This window comes from Heliconius melpomene, chromosome 2 (genome assembly GCF_056956725.1).
Source record: "Heliconius melpomene rosina isolate 202511_hmr_F chromosome 2, ASM5695672v1, whole genome shotgun sequence".
In the NCBI taxonomy this organism is placed as follows: Eukaryota; Metazoa; Arthropoda; class Insecta; order Lepidoptera; family Nymphalidae; genus Heliconius; species Heliconius melpomene.
In genome coordinates, this window is record NC_140390.1 from 5745614 (window position 1) to 5766188 (window position 20575).

General features: G+C 32.2%; 2 protein-coding genes across 3 annotated transcripts; both read right to left on the reverse strand.

The window, feature by feature from the left end:
* Positions 1–772: 772 nt before the first annotated feature.
* Positions 773–6473, reverse strand: LOC146540569 (luciferin 4-monooxygenase-like). Its single transcript, XM_085202551.1, has 12 exons — positions 6282–6473; positions 6051–6202; positions 5380–5587; positions 4750–4948; positions 3910–4032; positions 3313–3487; positions 2722–2862; positions 2370–2495; positions 2052–2135; positions 1476–1622; positions 1176–1341; positions 773–964 (listed from the first exon to the last, which is right to left on the reverse strand). The coding sequence occupies exons 2-12, from the start codon at positions 6189–6191 to the stop codon at positions 837–839; spliced, it is 1638 nt and encodes a 545-aa protein (XP_085058677.1). The 5' UTR covers positions 6192–6202; positions 6282–6473; the 3' UTR covers positions 773–836.
* Positions 6474–8696: 2223 nt separating this feature from the next.
* Positions 8697–16247, reverse strand: LOC146540570 (luciferin 4-monooxygenase-like). 2 transcript variants are annotated; one of them, XM_085202703.1, is made up of 11 exons: positions 16011–16245; positions 15334–15541; positions 14505–14703; positions 13708–13830; positions 12849–13023; positions 12276–12416; positions 11466–11591; positions 11000–11083; positions 10763–10909; positions 9778–9943; positions 8697–8931 (listed from the first exon to the last, which is right to left on the reverse strand). In XM_085202703.1, exons 1-11 carry the CDS (start codon positions 16158–16160, stop codon positions 8804–8806), a joined length of 1647 nt encoding a protein of 548 aa, XP_085058829.1. In that variant the 5' UTR covers positions 16161–16245; the 3' UTR covers positions 8697–8803. The 2 variants fall into 2 exon arrangements, with proteins under 2 accessions (XP_085058829.1, XP_085058838.1); XM_085202712.1 differs by lacking the exon at positions 12276–12416 and having other exon boundaries at positions 16011–16247.
* Between the last annotated feature and the right edge of the window lie 4328 nt (positions 16248–20575).

Consider the following 20575-nt stretch of genomic DNA (forward strand, 5'->3'; position numbering starts at 1 on the left):
AGACTGAGTTGGCATTCGTCTGTCAGTTGACATAATTATTATATCAAACTACCGCCAACGATTTCTTAATTTCGTCGCGTACTGCCCTGGATTCCTGCAGAATGAGCTAACTATATCTTGCCTTCTGGTATGGTGGGTTTGAGACTTCAAGGATTTTATGGTGGTAGAAAGCTTTTTTATTTCGTTTCAGTCGTTTTTAAAACTAAACTATTAAAATAATGATAAAATATACTTATAATGACAAGTAATCGAAAAGTGAAAAAGATCAAATTAATTGAAAGGGAAGGTTCTTTTCTTAAGGGCTTTTTTTATTATAACAACTTATAGAGAGACCCATATAGTACAACAGAAGGGCTTGGCCCTATGACCTTTGACCTTACACCCATCACCCGTTAGTATTATTAGGGAATATGGATCTTTGGTGCTGTCAGTTATTACACCCCCAAATCCTATAAACTATAAGTTCCTACAAATATATTAGGAGCAAATAATACGAGTATTTTTTTAACACTTTAGTATGTTAGATTCGTAGGCGCTTGTAATTTATTAGAGTTTTGAGGTGTCTCGCAATGGATAGCGTAGTTTCTAATATTAAGCCAAGAAAATACAAAAAATATTAAGCTTTATAATTTAACGAAAATGAACACCACCACCCAGGATCCATATTTCCCTAATAGTACTTCTGGTGTTGGATGTATGTTATAAAATAACGAAAGTCTGGCTTACTTTGTTTGTTAATTTAACGACCATGTTACATTCATTATTTGAACAAAATCAAACGATTTTTTTTTTAGATTTGTCTCTTTATTTCATTTATATTTTTCTCTCTGTTTTGATCATTCTCTTCCCACTGTCATAACGAGCTGTTTCAATTTAAGTCTATCTACTTTAGACGAGGCTGTCAATGGAAATTCTTTTACAAATATAACTCCTCCCCTCAACTGCTTGGTATCTGTTAAAGAATCTGTAAATTTGTATTTAAATATAATTATAATGAATTACTTAATAAACGTAAAATATTTGTTACTAAGTTTATATATTATGTTGTTATGTAAAATAGAGATCAAAGTGTCTTAACACTACGGTTCCCTCTGCCTACCCTGTTACGTGCGAAATACAGTTTATGATTAAGATTTTTTATGGTTTTTTATCATTCTATTATAGTAAACACATACTTTTAACTAAATCTTTAATATCTAATGCAGTAACTTTATAATCATCCTTTGCAATTACAACAGCTACTGGCAATTCTCCACATTCTTCATCAGGTATACCAGTTACCGCCACATCTACTACGCCTGGATGCTTCATAATCACACTTTCTAATTCTGTAGGAGATACCTGAAAAAAAAAAAATAGATTTTGGTACATGTATGTAAATAAATTAATGAAAGGTTACTAAAGTATTTTCTCTAAAGACTCATGAGGCAATTAAATTGAAAGAAACTTTGACAAATATTTTTATTTAAAGGTACCTGATGATTTCTATACTTCAGTAGTAACTTCATGCGACCTACGAAGTAGAAGTTACAATATTCATCCCTGTACATAATATCTCCTGTTTTCAACCATCCATCCTCATCGAAAGCTAATTTAGTCATTTCTGGGTTATTGTAATATCCCTAAATGAAATAAACAATACAAAATTGTTACATTCTTCTTAAAGAATAAAAAGTTTAAATTATAGATCATATTTTAAACACAAGTTGGAGCCAAGGGGGAAAGGTTTTATCTTATGATTTTTTTTGTGTCATACTGTGTGGGATAACACACAGCAGAGTCGCCAGAGTTCTCTCTGCTAGTGTTAAGACCTCCGTTCCCAATTTTCCGTCGAATTCTGGAAGCATTGGGTGTTGAATGGAGGAACACAACGGGAATCGAACCCAAAATCTGTCGTACTTTACAGTCATACTTTATATCCGTAAGCCACGACTGGCCTTTATATGCATTATAGTTCAATTGTTCTATTTCCAATTATTGTAGAAAAATAGCATTAGCTTTCATATTTTTGTAATAAAATGTTATAGGTAAATGAAATTGCTTCTACTTACCTTGCTAACAGTAGGTCCTTTTAGTAGCAATTCACCAGACTTATGTGGTTGCCTTATATCTTCATTTGTTTCCACATCCACAATCTGGAAAAAAATATCTGTCTTTGACAAGAGAAGTTCCTACTAACTGAAGTGATCCACGCATCGCACGATTTTTATAAAATGTGAAATTCAAACTCTTTAAAATATTTCATTGAACATGTGTTTCACGGTTTATTAGAGTTCACCCTCTAAACTGAAAATATTTTCATAAATATTCGTATAGCTGAAGCGGGCGAAGCCGCCCCGAGCCCGCTAGTTAATAATAATAGCACTCACTTTATATTCAAAATGAAATAGAGGTTTTCCAATAGAGTCACGAGGTGAATATGCTGGCAGGGCTATCAATCCAGATGTTTCTGTCATGCCGTATGCATTTTGAATGCATGCTTGCGGGGCCTGTCTCTACAATAGTAAGATATGTTAAAAATTAAAAATGTGTTTGTTTTTTTTTATTTAGGATATAGGACATAGGTTTTATTTAGGTTATATATAGGATATATTATATATATTAGGATGTACATAAGATTTTTTAAAATAAAACCAATAAGATTACTGAAAGAATAAGTGATGTGGCAATTTTTTCATGATGTACTTATACAAAAAAGTGGTAACAATAGTATGTACTTACACTAATTTGATTTATCAATTCCTCAGATACAGCACTGCCCCCTATCAGAATATATTTGAAGATAGAAAAATCACCATTATTTTTCTCACAATACCTTAATAAACTTGTTAGGAACGTGGGGCTTACTATAAGAAACTCTGGCTGCAAAATAAAAATTTAGCATATTAGGGAGAAAAAAGGATTTATGCTATGATTTTATTGACTGTGGAAGGCGTTAAATTAAACGTTTATTACTAAGCATAAAATTCCAGTCATGATGTAAAAATCTTTGTTGAATAATAAATGAATGCCAAATATTTTTAATTGATATGATTGTACCCCAAAATAATATTTTTATATATATATATATTTTCTTTTTTTTACAAAAAAGTAGCTTTTCGTTCTATCCCTCATTTAGTTGGCTGGTAGAGGGTGCTTAGTGTTAAGACACTCCGCCGAATCTTGGAGGCATTGCGTGTTGAGTGGCAGAACTCAACGCTGCGTCGACGCCAGAGCGAAGAAATGAAAATATTAAATATATTTGTAGTTATTGAATATAAAACACAATCCTGAAACCGTTTTAGATAATAGAAAAATAATAAAGAATCTTACTTTATATTTTTTTACAAGAAAATTAACATGTTCGGGCGTTGTTGGAGCTGATGTCTGCACTCGTGTGTATTTGACTATCGGCGACATAATGAACTGGAAGACCGCCGTTATCCACTGAAGGGGCGATACGACCAGGCAAGAATTAATGGATCCTGGAAACTTATTGCAACAATACCTGGAAAAAATATATTGTTGTATTCATACTTTATTCATTTATTTTTCATTTAGGTAATATATGTTTACTCATTTAATGTATATTTTTATACATATTTTTCATCTGTACATATTTTTCAGTTCTTATAACTATAACTCAGTATTAGTTGAAGACATGAGCATGAGTATCCAGCCAAGTTAAAAGCTGAAAACTCGCACAGTGCGTTCTGCACGAACCATTTCAAGTTACTTTTGAGCTATTTATAGCGAAAAGGATTTTTTGTCGGTGAATTCAAGAACGACGCATTGATTAACATTTACCTTGGTTCTCATTCCACATTTATATGTTTCATGGAATTATATTAACTTATACAAATTTAAAGTTACATATAAAAGAAAGAGTGTAATTTTTTAAATATTTTTTCAAATAATTTCGATACTTACAAAACACCAGGGAAATTAATTAATAAATTTTGATGTGTTAGCATAACTGATTTAGGTACTCCGGTAGATCCACTAGTTGCTCCTAATATTAAGTTCGTTTCTTTTGGGTCGAAGTCTGCTGGTCTAAAAGTAAAACATTTATTAAAATATTTTAGAGATTTAAGGCAAAAATTTCAATATTATCGTCATTTTAATTTAAATACTGCATTTTTGCAATCTTAAGCAACGTAACTTCATTTGTGGTTAAAGAATTTATTTATTTCTCAAAAGAAATTACATTTCACTTAAAGAGTACAAAATTATCTTAAATTAGTACATATTCATCAATATGAGCGTTGGAACCAGCAAAACATGGTAAATAACAAAAAGAAAACAAGATTAAATACTCAATTAACAAATGTAAGTGAAAGAGGGTATATTGAGATAATTTAAACATATTTGACCATGGCCATTCACAATGAAGTTAGGTTTACCCACATTTGAAGAAATCATAATACAGGGTCGGATTCTATTTTAATTTTATAAAAATGTTCCTTTAATTTTGTTTTAAAATTATAAAAATAGTTGATGTTTTTATATATTGAGGTAATTTATTTTAAATTTCTGCTACTTCATAAATAATAGATTTTTTGCCATAATTGGTTCTTGTTTTTGGTAAGTATAAATTGTTTGCACTTCTAAGTGGTCTCTTTCCTATTTGTTCATTTGTCAGAAAAGATAGCTCCGATTCTAAATTGTTTTGTAAAATTTTATGTATTCATTTTAATATTTAATAAATGCAAGGGAAAATTACTTAGATTTGTATTTATGTTGTATGAATAGCATTAACTAAGATCATACTTGAACGCTTCGACTGTAGTATCGTCTGAATATTTGTCCAAAAATTGAGAAAAACTCATATTATCTTTTTTCTCTCCAAATGTTACAATATGGGCTGTCATGTCCAGCAGTTTCAAAGCCTCCTCGACTGTCTTCACATTGAAATGTTCACAGAATATTATTTTAGGTTCAACATATTTTAATGTGTCTTTTAATTCATCTAAAAATAAAATTTCTATATATATTTTTACGAATTTTAGAAATAATACTTAAATATATATAAATTAATTCTAGCGAATCATACAAAATATTCCTATATGTTTTTTTCCAGATTCAGGCTGTATTCCGCACACAGCAGGGTAGGCAGAGGGAACCTTGTGTTCGCCTAAGACACTGCGTTCATCTCTTTCCGACGAATTCTGGAGGCATTGCGTGTTGAGTGGCGGAACTCAAAGCCGTAAATTAACCTACATATATGTTATTCTGATAAATAACTTATATTACTCTAAAGTATATTTTAAATCCGTTAAATCGTTTTTACGTAAAAGTAGAACAAATATTTAACCTCACAAGCTTTCACGATTACAATATTAGTGGGATAAGTACTATAGGATATTTACAAAAAACATATATTACTAATATTTAACTTACGTATTCCTAAATCCATATCTACTCCTGCCACATTGAGACCTAAGTAGAAAGCAGCGTACATGGGTATACAAATATCGAGATGATTAGGTGCCATAATGACGACAACATCTTGGTATTTCAGTCCCATATTCCTAAAGGCTGTGGCACATCGGACTGACCTCTCCAGGGCTGATTTAAATGTTTCCTTCTCGTCTGTTGCTCCGTCTATCTGTATAATATATAATATTAGTATAGAATATATTAAATTACTGCTGAAACATTTGGATGGATGGATGTCCAAACTACAAGTTTCTATATACTATTAGTAAAATCGATTTTAGTCAAGATATGACATTAACACAAATTCTCATCAATTATAATCTCAAATTGGCTGATTGTATAAAAAATTAAGGGTAATGATTTTTTTTTTCTCAAAAAAATGAGACCACCTGTTTTTATTTATCCATTATTTAAGAGAAGAGTGCCACAAAGTGTGGTGCAAATTCGACTGGTTGTGGGTTCGATCCCCACTCGAGGAAATTAAATATTTATTTAAACTTATATTTATTTTTCTTCGCCCTAGTATCAAGGCTAAGCGCGGCATTGAGTTCTGACAACACACAATGCCTCAAGCTATAACTAAGACAAATAAAAAAATGACTTAATGTAAAAAAAATATTAAAAGACGGTACCTGCATAATTAAATCTGGAGCATCTTTAAAACTCCTGAGCATTAATTTCCCCACATGATATCTGTCACTTGCTATGCCAGATTGGGCCACCACTCTTGATGCTAGTTCTTGAAGATATAACAATATTGCGTTTGACAGCATTTTGGCGTTTACTGTGGAATAAAAGTTACTTTCAGATATGAAATGACAAAAAAATAACTAAAAAAAACATTTATTATATTCAATACATACCGTTTTAACAAAATATTTATTACATTCAAATAAAAGTCACGTCCCTTAGAAAAATATTATTTTTCTAATAGTAATATTTTTTTTAAATGACAAAAAAGTGACTAAAAGTAATTAAAAAGTGACAAACGCCAGAAACAATGAAATATTAATAGCTACCCTCATAACTTATAGTAAACGAAAACGACCTGATAAGATCTCAAATAAGACGACGACACTCGTGTACTGTCACATAACAAAAGCACTACATATATTAATAAAAAAAACTACGTTTTTATAAAGGGGGGATCTATAAAAGTACACGTAACGAAAAGTATTAAATAATAACCGAAGATCGGATTCATCGCGTATGTTTTTTTTGGTGGTACTCTGTATCGTGCAGAGTAGGAAGAGGAAACCCGGGAGCCTAGTGTTAAGACACTCCCTTCCTTTTAAGACACTTTCGAACCCTACTTTCCGCCGAATTCTTGAGTGGGATTGAATCCAGAACTGCTCTGCACTGCAGCATGTGCCCGTGCGGCACGACGACCTCAGCTCAACTTGACGTATATTTTGATATTGTATATTTATATATTTTTGTTCTTGACGTATAAATGAAACGATGAGTAAAGTAGTCTTCAACGTGACATTGGCGAAGTGATAAGTGCTGAAGTGGCACGCTCGGAACGCCATAAATAAAGAACAACAAAAACAACAAGTAGTCCTCGGTGCTCAGTAGACCAGTTAAGTAAAGATACTTAGTAGAAGTTTAAAAACCAGTCAAGTGCAAGGGGGACAAACTCAGCGAGGCTTCTGTGCCAATTTCAGAATTAAAGGTCAACGGGAAGTATAACTTCTTAAAGTTGACAAACTGAAGTTCGCGGGTATATGCATTAATTTTGTTTTAAATTACATAAACAATCTTTAATAAATTTAACAGTCACACACTTATGTCCCTGTGCCACAACTGGCCCCAACTAACATAATTAGAGTAGTATATTTACACAATTATCATTTTTAAAACTTTAAGTGAAAAGTAATATTCTATGAGATCATGAGGCCAGTCGTGGCGTACGGGGGGCACGGGGGGCACGTTGGGGCGTTTGTGCCCCACAAAGTGTGACTGTAAACCGACTGGTTGTGGGTTCGACTCCACTCGAATAGATGAAATATTTACTTAAATTTATATTTCCTTTTCTTCGCTTTGGTGTCAAGGCAAAGTGCGGAGTTGAGTTCTGCAACTCAACACGCACCACCAGAATTCGGCAGAAAGTGCGGAACGGAGTGTTTTAACACTAGGCACTGCCTATCCTGTGTGCGGGATACAGCGTGAAGCTGATTTAATTTGATTTTATTTTTATTACATATTTTATTTACAATTTGGAATATTATTTATATATGTTTTGACATATAAATGTATTAGTTATTGATATTTATATCGTTATCGCATCATTAAGTTGTTTTACGATTAACAAAATCGCCCCAACCCGGATATTTGCATTCGTACATGCTACGTCATATTACATATCGATATAAGGATAATTCTCACGGAAATTGTAATATCACCTGATTTTGCGGATTTTGTTTGTTTGCAGCTTAGATATGTAGTGTTTTTTAGACACTCCGTTCCCTATTTTCTGTCAAGACGCAAGTCTGGAGGTATTGCGTCTTGAGGGGGAGGACTTAACGCCGCGCTTTGCCTCGACACCAGAGCGAAGAAATGGAAATATAAACGTAAATAAATGTTTCACTTCCTCAAGTGGGGTTCGAACCCACAACCGTCGCGTTACAGTCACAACCTTGTGCTGCGCTTCTTGTCACGTTCTCCCTGAGCAGAGAATGCAAGCGAGAGCATGGGACATACTCTGGGCATGAGAGAAAGGAGGCACGAACGGTGATAACGATAAGAGTGGAATTTCTACTTATAATTTAATAGCACATCGCTTCTTATTATTCGGCATAATTAACGTAAAATATACCTGAATTAATTGAGTGCAAGTAAATGTTTATTTTATCGTAAAGACATTTATATCCAATTAACTCCTGTTTACTATAAAATAATGATAATTCAGTGACAATAATAATAATTAAATTGAATTCATAAAAATATGCAATTTTTATTATATTTTCATGTTTTCTTATAACGTTATCACATAAAATTGTCGTCCGTCAGTATCGTAAGACAATCAGACTGTATTATAGACAGATCCGAGGGCCCCCCTATTTTAACGTAAGTGAGCATGTACCTTTAGTTGGCACTACCTCTGAAAGGGCCCCGCTTTCAAGTTAGTAAGTGTGCAACTGTACATACCGTGTTAGCTACCTAGTAGACTAATAATCTTGAAAATTTCAGCTCTGCTCAAATGACTTAAGTCTGGGGGCCCTGAGATCTTAGGCTATTAAAGAAATGTTACTATTAAGAAAATAAAAGAAATACAATTTTCACAAGCATAGTAATTTTATTACATAAATGTATTGTAATTACCTACATAATAATATATTTCCTTAGAATGTCTTAAAATAAAACTTAAAATAAATTTATTAATTCATTCTTTTTTCATTCTTATGGCAAGTTCTTTTAATTTTTGCCTATCTATCTTTGATGTGGAAGTTGTAGGAAATTCTTTTACAAATATCACACCTCCTCTCAACTGCTTCGTATCTGCTAGCGATCCTGCAAAGTAATAAGTAAAAGTTCATTATTTTAAACAATTATTTATAAATAATTTTCATGTAATATATGTATATTAACTTAATAGTAATAATATAATTATTAATTTATAATTTTATCGTAATTAGAATTAACTCTAATTATCCGTATTATTCTTATCAGTTTTAGATCAAATCAAATTATTTTAATTTTAAGTAAACAAAAGTTATCTTTTCTTTAGAAGACTTGTTATACTGGCAGAACTTACAGTACCATAGAAAACAAATATGTATCTCTAAAGATATTTTTTGTTTTTTGAACTTCCTAAAGAAATTACGATAAATATGTATAAATTTATTTGTCTGTTTAGCGGCAGAGCAGAATCAGTCGATTTATAACGTGTTTCCAAGACGGCGTCTCTGCTCTCTGTTCTTAACCAATAAATAAAGAGAACCTGATGTTAAAACATTCCGTTCTCCGCTCTCCCATTGCGCTACAAATGATTTAATGAAGATTTTTTTTAAAAAATGTCAGTCATTTAAAAAAAATATCTTAAACCAATGATGAGATAAGTGGCGGAACTTAATATCACACTTTGATGATATCAGCTTCACGCTGTACCCTGCACGCAGCAGGGTAGGTATAGAGAACCTAGTGCTAAGACAGTCCGTTCCCCACTTTCTGCCGAATTCTGGAGACATTGCAGAGCGAAGAATGGAAATATAAACGTAAATAAATATTTCACTTCTTCGTGTGGGGATCGAACCCACAACCGTCGCGATACAGTCACACCCTTGTGCCGCTGCGCTTCCATAACCTCTGACGGAAGCTTTGATGATATTTATAATATGTGTAATAATATCTATTTACTTTTTATTAAATCTTTAATATTCTGCGCCGACACTGTGAAGCCATCGCGTGCTATCACAACGGCTACTGGCAAATCTCCACTCTCTTCATCAGGTATGCCAGTCACAGCCACATCTCGTACTCCTGGGTGCTTGATAATCACTTTTTCTAATTCCACTGGAGATATCTAAAATATTTTTGTATTTTGTAGAAATAAAAGATATCAATTTTTATACAAAAAATACGATATACGATGCGTTAAAAACGCCATAATAAAAAGAATAAAACGGAACAGAATATATTTTAATTGAAAAAAAAATAGTTAGCCAACCCAGACCATCGGACACCCCCCCCCCCCCCCCTAACGTACTGTTTAAGCTAATATTATTCTAAACAACTACAAATTTTTTTTATTTTTATTTTTGTAAAAAGAGATTTTACCTAAGATACACTCAAATAGACGGTCTGCCTATAATATATAGATAATTACGAAATAGCCTGTGACTGCCAGACCTGTTATTTTACAGAACCTTAAAACTTCTCCGCGGAGACACCCAGTAGCGTAGCTAGGGGGCACCGGGCATCACGATCACTTTGTTTTTTCTGTGTTTTTAGACCTTAGACCATTTTAAAGGGCATCAAGTCCCCTAAGCCGCATCGGGCAGCAAATACCCTAGCTACGCCACTGCAGACACCTAACACTGGAAACTAGTACGATCAGGGAATATGAATTATTATAGGGTGGTGGTTACTTTGTGGTACAGTATAAAGGTCAACTTTTATTTTCTTGGGGATAATATTGGCAAGACCCATTATCTGACACTTGATAGGGTTTCAACCCCGTGTCAGTACCCCTAACCCCCAATAAATTATAATCGCCTATGATAATTATACTAGCAAAATTTTCCCGATGGAACTCAGTAGTGTTAGGTGTACGCGCAGAGAAACCTTCAAGTTTTCTAAATTAAGAATGGTCTGGCTGCTACTGGCTCTTCTCTATAAATACCTGGTGACTTTTATATTTTAGCAGCAACTTGCAGCGGTCAACGAAGTAGAAATTATATTGTTCATCTCTATATACTATATCACCAGTTTTAAACCAGCCGTCTTCATCAAAAGCGGTTTTAGTTACCTCACAATCGTTATAGTATCCCTGAAGATGTCATCAAAAATAATTTATATTGAAATAATTTAAATTAAAATTTTCCAATGTAACATTTTTAAAAATGTTGTGGTAATATACCTTAAAAAGACTCCGTCCTTTCAGGAACAGCTCGCCAAGCACGTTTGGTTCATTTATAATTTCATTTGTTTCTAAGTTAATTATCTAAAATGGACAGTAAAATCTGAAATAAAATACCAGATACTCGGGACTAACAGCTGAAAGTCCCTTACAATTTGAAGGTTTAAAACTCACCTCGTTAGAGGGCAAGATAGAGTTACCTCATTTAGGAAGAATTCCGGGGGGTCGCGAGGAAATTAGGAAATCGTTGATAATAGTTTGATATAATAATTGTGTCAATTGACTGAAAAGTTGTAAAAACAAATGATAGGGAACTTAGTGTTAAGATGATCAGGTACCGTTCAATTCTTGAAATTGCTGTTAGTAGTAGAACTTACTAAAAATAATTCATGGCCCCACAACGGGAATTGAATCCACTACCTTTATTTAAAAAAGATTTTAAAATTTTACAGGTAAATTTAAGTACTTTGAATTCTAAATGACCAAGAGGTCTCCCAACAGAATTGCGAGGTGAGTACGTGGCTATCGTAAATACTCCTGATACTTCTGTCATACCATATCCAACTTGGACACACGATTTCGGTGCTACTTCCTGTAAATTAAAAAAATGGATTCATTTCTTTTTTTAGCTTAGCATATCCTGGAGAATAGGTAGAGGGAACCTAGTGTTAAGACACATTGCGTGTTGAATTGAGGAACTGAACGCCGTTTTTTGCCTCGTTATGAGAATTGAAAAATGAAAAGAGACATAAATGAAGTAAAAAAAAAGTATAATTAGATATTTTTTTTTTTCATTTATTTCTCTTTGCTTTATCTTTATAATTTATTGAATAAATGTAATTTTCATTTAATTTGTTAAAATTAATAAATCTAAGATACTTTGAAGCACATTATTACAAAATGAATATGCGAAATTATTTAATGTACTTAGTTGACAATAGACAACGACATTTCTCTTATAAAATTTAGAAATTGAGAAATTTAGTTTCAACAGTTATTTTGGGTGTTAAAAATTATTTAAGTGTAAAATTGCGAATTTGAAGCTTTAAAGTATGAATTTGCAGTGAAAAAGTCTATATGTATAGATATTTTAGAAGTTACATAAAAAAGGTATGTATATATTTTAATTAACATTTTTAAAATGTTATTCCCCACTCAGAAAGGAAAAAAAGAAAAGTATTTGTCTTTCTTTACAATATTCATACCTAATATAGCATTTTTCAATATATAACAATATTTAATATTTATTATTACTTTTAAATGGTAAAATACTAACATTCATATCATTTAACAGCTTCTCGGAAACACTACTTCCACCGATAAGGATATGTTTCAATGAACTAAGGTCACTCTTCTCAATTTCACATTGTTTCAGTAGACTTGTCATAAATGTAGGACTCAAAATTACAAACTCTGGCTGGAAATGAATAGAAAATATATTAAAAATATAATAGCAATTAGATTCTAAAGTTTAGCTCTAGTCTAAGGCAAAAAAAAAATAATCTAAAAGTAATTCTTCAAAAATTGGTTTACTGGTCTCAACTTTTCTCTCTCTTCTGCAACTTTTATCTGATCTCTGTTGTCGAATGGAATTGGATTGGAAAAGTTGTGGTGTAGAGGCACAAGTGTGTTACTTTAAACGTGACAGTTTGCAGGTTCGATTCCCACTATATATTAATTTCTTCGCTCTGGTATTGAGGCTAAACGTGGCGTTGAGTTACGCCAATCAACACCCAATGCATACAGAATTGCGCGAAAAGTGTGGAATGGAGTACGAGTATTTTAACAAGGTCCCTCTAACCATACAGAAAAAACCCATCAATTGCTAGGTTCCCAAATACTTACCTACCTTATATTTCTTTATGACATAATTAACGTGTTCCGGGATTACGGTGGCAGAAGTTTGTATCCGTGTGTATATTACAATAGGCGACATTATGAATTGAAAAGTTGCTGAGATCCATTGTATAGGCGATATGATCAGACCGTTATTGAAGGGGCATGGAAATGTGGTGCATCCATATCTGAAATGTCAAATGAATTTATTATATTATATCAGGCCGTCGTAGCCCAGCGGCACAAGGGTGTGACTGTAACGCGACGGTTATGGGTTCGATCCCCAATCGAGGAAATTAAATATTTATTTACGTTTATATTTCTTCGCTCTGGTCTGGTGTTGGGTGCTGCCATTCAACACGCAATGTATCCAGAATTCGGCAGAAAGTGGGGAACGGAGCGTCTTAAAATTGGGTTCCCTCTGCCTACCCTTCTGTGTGCGGGATACAGCGTGAAGCTATAATAAATAGCTATGATAAATGTACAGTGTCCATTCGTGGAATTATTATTAGAAGTACTTTAAGTAAAAATATTATAGCATTTATTTACTATTACATTTATTTTTGTTATATAATTACGAAAATGTTATTTATAATATTTAAATAACTGAATTATATAACAATAAGAAAACCTGGAAAATTCTGGACCCACTGCATGTTAAGCGGCAGAACCCAACGCCGCGTTTTGCCTCGACACCATAGCGAAGAAATGAAAATTATCAATATTTCATTTAATTTTTTACAGTCACATGTCCTGGCCCTACACCACGGAAAGTAATTAATGTCTAATTTTTAAATATAAACAAAAGGGCATCAGAAACATTACATGCTGTCAATATCGCCATTTTTTCAATATAGTTGTTTATTACGTACAAAAAATAAGGAAATCCAATTATCAAATTTTCATGTGTCAGGGCAACAAATTTAGGCAATCCCGTAGATCCGCTGGTTGCTGCCAGCAGCAAAATTGCTTCCTTAGAGTCAAAATCTGTTGGTCTGAAATGAGCGTATAATTTAAATTATTTATTTATTTACGATCAATCCAAATGTGACTTCGCCCGCTTTAACTTATCTTGATATTATTGCGAATTTGTAAAACATCTTAACACAAATACTAGGCCTATATTTTATTCTGATACGTAAGCTATATTACTGTAAAGTTTCATCTTAATAAGTTCAGTAGTTTTTGTGGAACAAACTTCCACCCTCACAAACTTTCACATTTAAAATATTAGCAGGTTAGGGACTAGCAAATTCACTGAAATTTTGATATGAGATATGACTTATTGTAAACCTAAAGGAAGATATAGTAAAAAGAAAAAGTTTGTTATTTTGTCGAAAATATCGACAAAATAACAAACGACGAGTTAACAACAATTATTTATTGTAATATATATACTCATATTTTTGATTGCAAAAATAGGCATTTACCTTATATCAGTGACCAAAGGCAAATCAAAAACAAAACAAATTGGGAATGATTGTGCAATTGAAAGTAATGTCCTCCAAACAACTTTAATAAAATTGCATAAAGTAAGAAGTAAAGTTTATAATAAAGCTTCTGTTAAGTAAAGCCAATTTTTATTTCTCTGTTTTAATTTATCAAGGTTTAGAAGAATCTATAATATTTTGTATTTTTTTACTTATAGATATAATAAATAGGAACATACTTAAAAGTGTCCACGTTAGTACTGTCAGAATTTTTGTCTAAAAATTGTGAAAATTCCATATGACCCTCCTTTTCTCCAAATGAAATGATTTGGGGGCATATATCTAATAATTTCAAGGCTTCTTGGAGAGTGTCAACTTTAGAGTTTTGACAAAATATTATTTTGGGAGTTATACATTTTAATGTATCTCTGAGTTCATCTGAAATAATAAGGTATAGATTCTAATTCCAATTTTCCTTATATAGCAAGAAATACAAAAAGAATCCCGCGCATCGCTGGGTAAAGAAGAAAGTCACTAGTGTTAAGACACTCTGTTCCCCACTTTCCGCCGAATTTTCGAGGCGTTACATGGGAGTGGCCGAACTAAATGCCCTGCTTTGCCTTGTTATCATAACAAAGCAATGAAAATATTAGTACAATCCCACGAGCTGGTTTAAGAATTTTTCCATACAAACTTTCAACCCCTTATTTGCACCCTTAGGGGAAGAATTCTAGAAAACCATGAATCATGTGTTCAATTAAATACTTTTAAGAGTCTAAATTTCAAATTTTATAAAAATTGGTGCCGATTAAAAGAAATCCATACAAACTTTCAACCCTTATTTCACCCTTTTAGGGTTACAATTTTTCAAAATCCCTTCTTAGTGGATGTCCAGATTAAGAAAGTAAACATTTATCCAAATTTCACGTTTCTACGCACAGCGGTTACGGCTGTGCGTGCGTCTTACCTCAGTCAGTGAGGACAAGTCCTTTTTATATATATAGATTAAAAAAGTCTTTAAATATTACACATATATTTGCACATTTATATGAATAATATTATACTCACATGCCCCTAAATTGATATCAATCCCAGCTACAATTAGGCCTGTATATATAGCAGCGTATAATGGTATGGTCAAATCCAAATGATTAGGACCTATGATAGCAATGACATCTTGATATTTCAACTCCATGTTCTTTAAACTTATGGCGCAACGTTTTGACCTTTCAAAAGCTGACTTAAGACTTTCCTCTTCACCTGTAGCTCCATCGATCTGTTGATAATTGGCAATTGGCTTATAATTAAAAATATTTTTTTCTAATTTAGCTATTGTTTTTGTTGTATAATAATTGTTTTTTTTTAAATTAAATTAAATATTAATAAATATATAAATATTTTTTGTTTATAATTTTTTGAAGGTTATTAAAATTGAACATGTTAGATTACAGTGTAGATTTTGATTATGTTTATTTAATACATATCAAAAATGTATTATTTTTATCTTTAAATAATCTGTATCAACAAACGGTTATCTTTATTTTAAATAATAAATTATCCAGATAAAATGAATTATTTACATATTATGATAAAAAAGTATCCAAGAACTTTATTTAATTTAATTATGAACTTCAAAAAATATAAACAGGTATACCAATTCATATTTTACTCAGATGAGATCGTTTAGTATTTTCTTTTTATATCAGTCTGTTAATTATTTTTATATATATATTTTTTTAGTATACCTGCAAAATTATATCTGGAGCATCCTTAAAGCTTCTAAACAATATTTTTCCCAGATGATATCCATCACTCGCAATACCCGATTCGGCAACCACTCGCGAAGACAATTCACGAAGATAATACTGCACAGAATCTGATAAAACTTTAGTCATTTTAAAATGTAATATTAATTTATTTCAAGATTATTTAGCTAGATGTAACATACGCCTATCAACTACTAGTATTGAGAACGTACTGATGCAGGCACACGTGTATTGTGCATTAAATAATTTATAAGTGTAAACGACTCGAGTAAGAGATAATAAATAAATAAGCCGGTCGTAGTGGCGCAGCGGCACAAGGGTGTGACTGTAACGTGACGGTTGCGGGTTCGATCCCCACTCAAGGAAAAGAAATATTAATTTACATTTATATTCCCATTTCTTCGCTCTGGTGTCGAGGCAAAGCGCATATTAAATACGAGTATATAATTTAAATGAAAAGTTATTTATACAGGTATTATAAACTTCACATATACCTACTTTATAATGTAAACTTTATACTAGACAATAGCTGTTTAATCAATGTAATTAATGATTACATTAATTACATTGATTAAACAGCTTGATTAAGCAGCATTATAATTATATAATTATACTAGTGGACCCGAACGCGGCTACGCCTGCTTGAACTATACGAATATTTATTAATTATATTTATGAAATTATTTTTAATTTTCAATAGAGAGATGCGTTAAGCAAGCTCATTTTGGGTGACGTTTTCTAACAACAAACTTTGCTAATCGTTGCTTAGCAACGGTCGCATAGCGACGGTTGTTATTAACATGGCAGATTAAATTGCATGTCAAATTGATAAGTATTTTAATATATTGTTATATATCGTCAATATTACAAATATGAGAAAAAAAAGTATCCTATGTTCATCCCGAGACCCTCAAGTATCTCTATATGAGTATTTTATCACAATTAAATTACCGGTTTGGCTGATTGCATAAAAGACAGACAGACAGAGTTACTTTCGAATTTATTATATAGGTATGGATTTTATTAATAGAATGCAATGTGGTTGTAAATCTATTACTTATAGTAAATAACTAAATGAGTGTGAAATTAATAATTATTTTTTCAGCTTTAGGCTGTATTCCGCAAATAGCAGGATATGGATAGGATATGTTAAGACACTCCGTCCCACATTTTCTACCGCATTTATGCTCCTTTACCTTGTCACCAGAGCAAAGAAATGTAAATCGAACTTACAACCTGTCGCGTTTACAATCATTACGCTTATATACCTGAGCTACGACGGCCACGAAATTATTTATATATTTATTTACGCAATTCCGTAACTATGTTATATTTATAATTTATTTATGAGTCCACTTATGAAGACTGGGACTGAATTAGTCGAGAATGGTCTTGGGCTCATCCCAGACATTTTACTTTTAAAACATTTGCTCTGAAAAATAAAAACCACCTTAAAATTTGTACTACAAAACAATATATTTTTATATAATGCATTAGAAATATTTTAAATTAATAAAATATGAAAAACATACTATAATATGTGTCTAACAATTTTGGTATCGTACATATAATATGTTTAAATTTTTAGTAACGTCTATTTCACGCTTCCTTCCTTATATAAAGCCTGATAATAAATAATAGCAAAGATTGTCGTATGCGTATTTACTCTATATTTCTATTAATAATATAATAACAAATTTATAAAGATTACATTGAATTTAAGACAGTCATGGCTCAGCGGCACAAGGGTGTGACTGTAACGCGACGGTTGTGGGTTCGATCCCCACTCGAGGAAGTGAAATATTTATTTACGTTTATATTTCCATTTCTTCGCTCGAGTTTAGAGGCAAAGCGCGGCGTTGAGTTCTGCTCAACAAGTCTTAACTTAGAGTGTCTTAACACTAGGTTCCCTCTGCCTACCCTGCTTTGAGCGGGATACAGCGTGAACCTGAATTTAAGATATAATTATAATTAGGTTACATTTTTATTTATTTGATTTTGGAAATATGTTTTTTGTCCTATTCATATTTTATTCTGGTTAGCCAAATACTAATGTTGGATAGAGTCACAACACAATAATAATAATAATAATAACAATTCATAGCCAACGAAAAACAGTTTTATAAAAAATTAAGTGAAGGTAATAATAATAATAATCAAAATACAAACAGTAAACCAAATCAAGCTGAGTAACCTACTGCATCTGAACTTTACAACTTCTGGTCGTCAATTTGGTCAGTTCCCGTTAAACACAAAGAAAGTAGTTGGATAGATGAGCAAAATCACTTTTGTGAAGACTTACCTCTAATGGAATTTGAAGCAGTAGACGAAAATTTATTAAGATATGTTATCAATAGAACACATAATTGGAAAGCTACCGGGACTGATCGGATTCATAATTACTGGTATAAAAAACTCATTAGTATCCATAAACCCTTACTTACACATATTAATAGCTTCATAAAGTCACCTAATACACTGCCACAGTTTTTAACCCAGGGAATAACGTATATGCTCGCTAAGGACCAGACTGACATTCGTAATCCAGCTAAATATAGACCAATCACTTGTTTACAGACTTTATACAAAATTATTACATCATGTATCACAGAACTTATTTACAAACATATAGACACCAATAGTATATTAGCTGAGCAACAAAAAGGATGCCGACGATATAGTCAAGGCTGTAAAGAACAGCTTATCATAGATTTATTTTAGTAACTTCCAAACAAGCTCTCACAAAAAGAAAAAATATTTACACTATGTACATAGACTACAAAAAGGCCTTTGATTCCGTTCCACATTCTTGGCTTCTGTATATATTAAAATTGTACAAAATAAATCCCATCATTATAGAGTTTTTGAAATGTAATATGCAAAAATGGACTACGAAATTAAAAGTAAACAATAATGGTCATACTGTAGAAACTGAACTAATTCCTATACGTAAAGGTATATTTCAAGGGGACTCTCTGAGTCCTCTTTGGTTTTGCCTCTCAATAAACCCATTGTCGGACATGCTTAATAAGAGTGGTAAAGGCTACAACATTAAGCAAACTAATACACAGTACACATTGTCACACCTCATCTATATGGACGATATAAAACTTTATGCATCAAACCTTAAAGATATAAAAAAGTTAGCAGATATTACAGAAATGTTTTCAATAGATATCAAAATGGAATTAGGAATAGATAAGTGCAAAATGCAATCAATACGACGTGGAAAGAAAGAGAATAATACATATGAGTTAAAAACAGGAGAAGAAATTGAAGAAATAGATAATGATAATGGATATAGATATTTAGGATACCAACAAAGTAGACAAATACATCAAAAAGAAACTAAAATAGAGATAAATCAAAAATTTTAACAAAGACTAACTGCGATTTTGAAAACAAATCTTAATTCTCGAAATACAATTAAAGCCGTAAACACATTCGTAGTCCCAATACTTACCTATTCATTTGGTATTATACGTTGGTCCCAATCAGAGCTACAAAAGTTACAACGCACAATCAATACGCAAATGACAAAATTTAGAAAGCATCATCCACGTTCTTGCATTCAAAGATTAACAGCACCTAAACATGAAGGAGGAAGAGGGTTAATAGACATTAAGAACCTACATAATAAACAAATAACGTCACTTAGAAAATTCTTTCACGATCGTGCACAAATATCCGCATTTCATAAAGCAGTTGTTAAATCTGATTGTAATTATACTCCTTTAAATTTACAAAATGAACATAAACAACAAAATGAAAAAATTACCACTTTAGAGCAGAAACTTAATGTATGCCAAGCAAAATCCCTTCACGGAAGACACCGCAATGATCTTCTTAACCCAAACGTTGACAAAATTGCGTCGAACGCGTGGTTAAAGAAAGGCGAATTATTTCCGGAAACGGAGGGATTTATGTTAGCCATACAGGACCAAATAATTGAAACGCGTAACTACAAAAAACACATTATTCATGACACCCAGATGGATCTATGTAGACACTGTCACAGCGCAAGTGAAACAATACAGCACATAACAGGTGCTTGTAAATCTATTGCACAGACGGATTACAAGCACCGGCATGACCAAGTGGCATGCATTGTACATCAATATTTAGCCAAAAACCTTCATCTAATAAGCGAAACTGTCCCATATTATAAATATAAACCACAATCAGTAATAGACACAGCCGAATATAAACTCTATTGGGATAGAACAATAATTACAGATCGAAGAGTTCACCATAATCGTCCGGATATAACATTACATATTAAAAAGCTCAAAACAATTTACCTCATAGACATTGCAATTCCAAACACTCATAACCTTTCATCTATGTTTACAGAAAAAATAACAAAATACACAGATTTATCCATAGAACTGAAATCACAATGGCAAGTGAACACAGTTAAAACGGTCCCTATCATACTTTCATCTACAGGTGTCATACCAATCACATTACACTCTTGCCTTAAGCAACTTAACCTTCATCCTCTACTTTACATTCAATTACAAAAAGCAGTAATTCTGAACACA